Raw genomic sequence first — 8005 nt, 5'->3', positions numbered from 1 at the left:
TATTTCTGAGAAAAACATATGAAGGAGTAGCACCGTCAGCTCTCTTGGGGGTATTTTTGTTGGTTGGTTTTTTCTCCTTGTGCCAGCATCATCATTACATTCAGACCTCAGTTCCTAAACAGGAATCTGTTATAATCTGCTTATCTACTGTATGAGAATATGAAAGTAAAGGTAAGTGTTCTAGATAATAGACCCCATAGTCAATTTAAGCACTCTTATAGAAACTGATGAAACAGGTAAAATTTCCACTATGTTGTCGAGCTTATTGATCTTTCACTTTACTTTCAGGTCATTTCAAATGTAAGAGCTGCTGTAGATCCATCTGCTACTGTTAATTAACAAGTTAGCTTTTATAGGGAGAAGGCAATGGCACCCCACTCCAGTACTCTTGCCTAGAAAATCCCATGGATGGAGGAGCCTGGTAGGCTGCAGTCTATGGGGTCGCTAAGAGTGGGACACGACTGACTTCACTTTCACTTTTCACTTTCATGCATTGGAGGAGGAAATGGCAACCCACTCCAGTGTTCTTGCCTGGAGAATCCCAGGGACGGGAGAGCCTGGTGGGCTGCCATCTATGGGGTCGCACAGAGTCGGACACGACTGCAGTGACTTAGCAGTGACAGCAGCAGCTTTTATAAGGTCATATTTTTTTATTTATCTGATAAAAAATAAGAATAAATAGAAATAAAATCTCTAATATTTTATCCCTACAGCCCATTGAATCATCTTGAGCACCCTATCTTTGATGACACTGATGTAGCAGATTGAACTGTTTTATTAATCAGAACATTTTCATAGATTATTTTCTCTCTCTTCATTTCTTACCCTTTGTGACTCCTCAGGTTTTGGGACTAAGGAGAAATATCAAGTCTGTCAAAACTTTGCTTAGATTTACCCATCTAGGCATCTACTAAGAAAGTAAGTTGTGAGTATCATCTCTGAATAAGCCATCTTTGTAGGTAACAGAGATAGCATTTCTATTATATTCCTTCATAGATAACATTTTAAATGTTATGAAGGAACAGTTCTTAACATGGGGCATTGATTGATACCATTTGTGTTTCTGGTACCAGTCAAAGCCTACCCTTATAGAAAACTGAGAATTTGGGACATATTCTCACTAATGCCTTTTTTAAAAACATGAAATAAATGCATATAAGTAGGGGGATGACTTACAAAATATTAAACATAAGGCTTTGAATTTCTCTTGAATATTAATAGGAAAGGATTTAAAAGCTATGTTCCTTGAATACTGTTCACAGAAATAATTTTGCTTCTGAAACATGAGTCAAATATTCCACATACTGTAAGATCCATGTGGCAGTGATTGTGTTTCTTTTACATTCTCATCATTATAACTACAAGATCTAAACGGGGATTCATATATAGAATATTATCAAATATTTTTGAATGATTGAGTGAATGAGTTATTTGAATAAGTGAATTAAAGCAGTATTCAATTAAAAAGAAACCTGATCTTTAAGAGAGAGAAATACTCCTGCAGTTGTTACATTAGCTAGTGTTAATTAACAAATAACTTTTGTGAAAATGATTGAACAACAAATAATTTGAAGTTCCTTAATGATTTTATTACATTAGGGGATATGTTATGAAAACAAAATTAATGGAAAGCAGAGGGCAGTTTTTAGTAATTTATATAACACTATTATTTATATATAAAAGACTCACATATGAAGTATGTTCTACGATATAGTGGTTTTCACAAATAAAATAGCTATTTCACCTTATCTGGCTTCTGAGAGACCTGTATGCATGTCAGGAAACAGCAGTAAGAACCAGATGTGGAGCAAGGAACTGGTTCTAAATTGGGAAGGACATGTGTCAAGGCTGTATATTGTCACCTACATATTTAACTTATATGCAGAGTACATCATGCTGGACTGAATGGATCACAAGCCGGGATCAAAAATTCCAGGAGAATATCAACAAACTCAAATCACAGATGATACCACTCTAATTGCAGAAAGCAAAGAGAAACTAAAGAACCTCTGATGAAGGTGAAAGAGGAGAGTGAAAAGCTGCCTTAAAACTCAACATTCAGAAAACTAAGATCATGGCATCTGGTCCCATCACTTCATGTCATGGAAAGTAGATGGGGAAAAATGGAAACATATTTTATTTGGGGGGGCTGCAAAATCACTGTGGACAGTGACTTCAGTGAAATTAAAAGATGCTTGTTTCTTAGAAGGAAAGCTATGACAAACCTAGTCAGCATATTAAAAAGGAGAGACATCACTGCCAACAAAGGTCCTGTCTAGTCAAAGCTATGGTTTTTCCAGTACTTACGTACTGATGTGAGAGTTGGACCATAAAGAAGGTTGAATGCTGAAGAATTAATACATTTGAACTGTTGTGCCAGAGAAGACTTTTGAGAGTCCCTTGGACAGCAAGGAGATCAAACCAGTCAATCCTAAAGGAAATCAACCCTGAGTATTCATTGGAAGGACTGATGCTGAAGCTGAAACTCCAATACATTAGCTGCCTGATGCAAAGAGCCAACTCATTGGAAAACACTCTGAGGCCAGGAAAGATTGAAGGCAGAGGAGAAGGAGGCGACAGTATGAGTTGGTTGGATGACATCATAAACTCAATGGACTTGAGCTTGAGTAAACTCCAGAAAATGGTGATTGACATGAAAGCCTGGCATGCTGTATTCAATGGGATTGTGAAAATTTGGGCATGACTTAGTGACTGACAACAACATAATAGACTATAATAGTATCTATCTTTCATAATTTTGAATAATTTTCTAAATTATGGTATTTTCATTTAATGATTGCCTTAGGGCTGTAATTATGGAATCTGAGTTACTGTTTAAGTCATAGTCACCAATTATATCTTCATCAAACCAAATTTTATACTAGGTGATTAATAAGTTGTTGAGTTCTGATTTCTATCGGAATAGAAATAAGCTATCTTGAATTATTTCATATTCTTCCTGATCCCTAAAAGTCTACATTGAATATATTTTTATTCTTTCTTTTTGTATAATTATTTTCTTCCACTGTTTTCTGCTTCTCTTTCAAAATACTCAGTTTACTAACATCAGCTTGAAATTAATGTTAAAATATTCAACTTTTGCAGGGATTCTTTGGTCCAAGGAATGCTGTGTGTGAGAATATTCAATTTGCTTAGTAGTTCCTCTGGGAAGTACCAAGTTAAAGTCTTATTTAAACATTGCTGTAATTATGTTTCAGTATCTCTTAAGTTACTGGTCTCTTTAGAAGTCTGTTTGCAGTTTTTCTATCATGAAAAGAAAATGTAATTCCAAGAAGTCACATAGTCACAAGGATTAAACAACTAGAGCTAGAAATTAAGGAGATAAATGCCTCTTTATACTTTATTCAGCATTAAAGTATTTATCCAGTTCATCAGAAAATTAATATCAATTCTTATGACATACTAGGATGCAGATATGCTTTTTATTTCAAAATAATAATCTAAAAATATTGCTACTATTACAATTTGTCACTCATGAAACAATGCATTTTTTCCTATTTCTCTCTTTGTTTTTATTAATCTATTTCCTCCCTTTCTCTTTTTCTCTGAATTACCTCATAAACTCAGAGAAGTCACCTCTTATAGTGACTTGCCTCAGGAAAGCATCCCATGCTAAGTATCTGAAATGATCAACTAGTTTCTTAAGCTTTTTAATGACTTTCTTAATCAAAAATATCTATTGAAAGTGAAAGTGAAATTTGCTCAGTTGTGTCCCACTCTTTGGGACCCCATAGAGTATGCAGTCAATGGAATTTTCCAGGCCAGAATCCTGGACTGGGTAGCATTTCTCTTCTCCAAGTGATCTTCCCAACCCAGGGATCAAACCCAGATCTCCCACATTGCAGGTGGATTCTTTACCAGCTGAGCCACCAGGGAAGCCCCAAAATACTGGAGTGGGTGGCCTGTCCCTTCTCCAGTGGATCTTCTTGACCCAGTAATCGAACCAGGGTATCTTGCATTGCAGGTGGATTCTTTATCAGCTGAACTACCAGGGAAGCCTTAAGTACTTATATTCAAATCAAAATAAGAAGCAATGAGGATGTTCATTAAATATATTGTTTGTCATCCCAACATCAATTTTAGCCAACCTATATGGAAGAGTTTTTGAAATCAGATTGTATTGAGTGACATCATTATTTGAAGCTAGGGCCTGACTTTTCTGAAACACTGATTCTCAATATGAAGCAATACTTCACCACCATCTACCATTTCATGGGTTTCACATTTGTGCAGTCATATGGGGTCCCTTGTTTAGAAGAGTTCATGCTTGGCTTAATGCTCTGTTGTTACCATCTTGAAATTTTTAATGATATCTCAACATGGAGTGTGTATTCTCATCTTGCACCAGGTCTTGAAAATCGCATTGCCTGTCCTGGCTCTTGAAGATGTTCAGGAAGTGTACTCATGTTTGCCTTTCACAATGACTGAAGGTTGTTAGTGATATTCAAAACCCAGAAAGCAGAGATGGTAGATGTTCTGAAATGCACCACTTTAAATGTTAAACCCATAGAAAGAATCACTGTTATAAACCAATCAGGATAATCCCCAAATCCTTTGCAAAAGTGATTGCAATGGGCATGAAATATATGACTAAACCAGTAAGATCAAGATTGCAGCATTTGTTTAACAGATTGACTGAGTTACAGATAGTGCAAGGAATGAATCTGTGGATTTTTGCTTAATATTGTTAAAGGGTATGGGAATCATTCTATTTTTTCTTTCTGTAAAGATAAGCAATAAGGCATGTAGTTTCAGGGCAGAGCTTAGAATGGAAGATGACTGAGCTGAGAGGACTAAAGGAAGAAAAAAAAATTAAATAAATAAAAGAGGCATAACCCAGGTTAAGACACTTAACTCCTAGCATTTTTTGATATAATATGAGCAACTTGAGTATGGCTATTGGCTCCCTGTATCCAAATTTTCTTTACTATCAGAATTTAAAGCCAGAGTACAGTTATCAAAGACACACTAACAGGAAGACTAGCCGGTGTGAAGCATTGAACACTGATGCCACCACTGCATAGGGTTAGAAATTAAGCAGTCATGGTTATGTAGTGGAGTGATAGTTTGTGACTGTTTTCCGTTGTCCCTTGCAGTTGCAATCCATCTTGACTCTTTCTGTGTTTCACTTTGTTGAAGACATTCATGGTTTCGATTTCCTCTGACCTTCAATAATTTCTTAGTGAGTTAAGATACAGACCTGCATAAAATCAGAAAATGAAGCAAATACATTTGTATCAATCAGTAGACTAGTCATTCATCCTGATAACAATGGTTTAAATCAATATACATTTGTTTCAGTCTCATGATACCCGATGTAATTTCGATGACCCTCCCAGATGTATTACTGGATTGTCTGGAAAATTTGTTCCCTAAAGATGGTGTGCCTGAGGAAAGGGGCTTCAACCCAGAGGTCAGTAGTCACAACTAAACCTGTGGCCTCAAATCATAAATAATAAAGACTGAAATATAGAAGAATTAATTTAAATATTTGACTTGGATTGCTACTGCTAGAGTTTAATCAGATTATAAGGAAGCTTTATGAATTAGCTAATTTAAAGTTGGTTTTAATGGTAAGTCAAAATATTATTGCTTTAAAGAAAAGAGACATTAATTTGTTGTCCATGTATATTTGTATAAGTAATCCAAGGCTAGTATCGTGTCATTTCTCAAAGTTATCAGGGATCCAATCTTCTTCCAGCTTACTTCACAGTGTTCTTGGTGTTTGGCCAAAGTCACCAGGATCCAAGATGGTAACATGTACGTTTCAGGCCCTAGAAGAGACAAAGGACCAAACAATAGAGAGAAAATTGTGAGTGCTAATTAGTTCTTAAGAACAATGGAAACTGATGCATGCTATTGCTCTTTCATTCTACTGTCCACTGTTTTGTCACACGACCAAGTCTAACTGCAAGAGGGTTTGGCAGTCATGTTCTCAATCAAATACTAACATTAAATATAGAGGTCAAAAGGGATAGAGTAGGAAGTCCAGCAGTCTCTGTGATCAACACCATAAATTAGTTGAAAAAGTAAGATAAACAGTTTTAACTGTAGGGGAAAAGTAATGAATTAATTTTTAAGTGATCATTAACAAACAGAATTTTTAAATACATAATTTTATATATTTTACTACACAAACAACCAAAGGGAGTTTTTCCTTATATCCACACTTACCATGGTGCCTTGTTTTTCTTTGATTTTAACAAATGGATTTACACATAGATATTTATAATTCTCTCATTATTATCCATATCTTTAAGCTAAAAAATTTTATCTTAGATCTCTATGTCAGTTTATTTCTGCATTTTAATTTTGGTACTTACTCTTTAAAGCAGATGAATATTTATACAAATGCAGTCTTTCATTCAACTAGTTTTGAACAAATGCATTATTTTGAAAGTGCTACTCTCAAAATAATATCATTGTGCAAAACCAGTTGAATGTAAAATTCTTCTTTTAAATAATGAATGAAAGTATTTTGAGTCATTTCTAAATAGATCACACTTCTGTCAGAAAATAAATTATGTTAATTAATGTTACATTCTCCATTTAACAAACACTCGATAGGTCGATTAAAGAAACTTTACCCCGAAGAGCTGCTAATGCTATTATCATAGTTGACTTTATGACAACAGCTCTATAGTTCTAATTTTCCCTTTTTAATGTCTATTTTTTAAACTATAGAAATATAATAACACATTTGTAAGAGACTTGGAAAGTACAGAACAAAGTTACATATAGTTCTACTATATATTACAATTATTTTTTAAGTAGATAACCTAAGATATTAGTTGGTTTCAATATCAAACTCTCAAAAATAAGTGGAATGAATATACAGAGACATAGAAGGATATAGTAGACCTGAAAAGCACCGTGAACCAATTCAATGTAAGTAAGATTTATACAATTTTCACACAACAGTAGTAAACAAATTCTATTGAAGTTCCCATATACTATGAACTAGGAGACACTGGAACATATCCAGGGACATAAAACAGGGCACAAAAATTTCATGGTCTATAAGGCCATCATGGACATGAGCCGTGTGCAGCCCATCAAGCTTGCCAGGGTCACCAAGGTTTTGGGCAGGACCAGTTCTCAGGGACAGTGCACGCAGGTGCACGTAGAATTCATGGACAACACAAGCTGCTCCATCATCCAAAACATGAAAGGTGCTGTGTGCGAGGGCGACGTGCTCACCCTGTTGGAATCAGAGCGAGAGGCTTGGAGGCTATGCTGAACTTGTGACTGGGTGCTGGATGTCTGGGTTGACGCCTTGGCCCACTAGGATGATCTGCTGTTAATAAAGAGTTTGTATCGTATGTAAAAAAAAAAAAAAAAAAAAGAATAGAAAGCCCAGAGATAAATCCACACACCTATGGACACCTTATCTTCGACAAAGGAGGCAAGAATATACAATGGACTAAAGACAATCTCTTTAACAAGTGGTGCTGGGAAAACTGGTCAACCACTTATAAAAGAATGAAACTAGAACGCTTTCTAACACCATACACAAAAATAAATTCAAAATGGATTAAAGATCTAAACGTAAGACCAGAAACTATAAAACTCCTAGAGGAGAACATAGGCAAAACACTCTCCAACATACATCACAGCAGGATCCTCTGTGACCCACTTCCCAGAATATCAGAAATAAAAGCAAAAATAAGCAAATGGGACCTATTTAAAATTAAAAGCTTCTGCACAACAAAGGAAACCAGAAGCAAGGTGAAAAGACAGCCTTCAGAATGGGAGAAAATAATAGCAAATGAAGCAACTGACAAATAACTAATCTCAAAAATATACAAGCAACTTATGCAGCTCAATTCCAGAAAAATAAATGACCCAATCAAAAAATGGGGCAAAGAACTAAATAGACATTTCTCCAAAGAAGACATACGGATGGCTAACAAACATATGAAAAGATGCTCAACATCACTCATTATCAGAGAAATGCAAATCAAGACCACAATGAGGTACCATT

The 8005-nt window shown here is 35.4% G+C and overlaps 1 protein-coding gene across 1 annotated transcript; it reads left to right on the top strand.

The window, feature by feature from the left end:
• The first annotated feature begins 7051 nt into the window (after positions 1 to 7051).
• On the top strand, positions 7052 to 7360 carry LOC138423569 (small ribosomal subunit protein eS28-like). The gene has a single exon (XM_069559628.1). The coding sequence runs from the start codon at positions 7052 to 7054 to the stop codon at positions 7259 to 7261; it is 210 nt and encodes a 69-aa protein (XP_069415729.1). The 3' UTR covers positions 7262 to 7360.
• Positions 7361 to 8005: the final 645 nt, after the last annotated feature.

This window comes from Ovis canadensis, chromosome 18 (assembly GCF_042477335.2).
Source record: "Ovis canadensis isolate MfBH-ARS-UI-01 breed Bighorn chromosome 18, ARS-UI_OviCan_v2, whole genome shotgun sequence".
In the NCBI taxonomy this organism is placed as follows: domain Eukaryota; kingdom Metazoa; phylum Chordata; class Mammalia; order Artiodactyla; family Bovidae; genus Ovis; species Ovis canadensis.
This window is presented reverse-complemented; position numbering and strand designations above follow the sequence as displayed.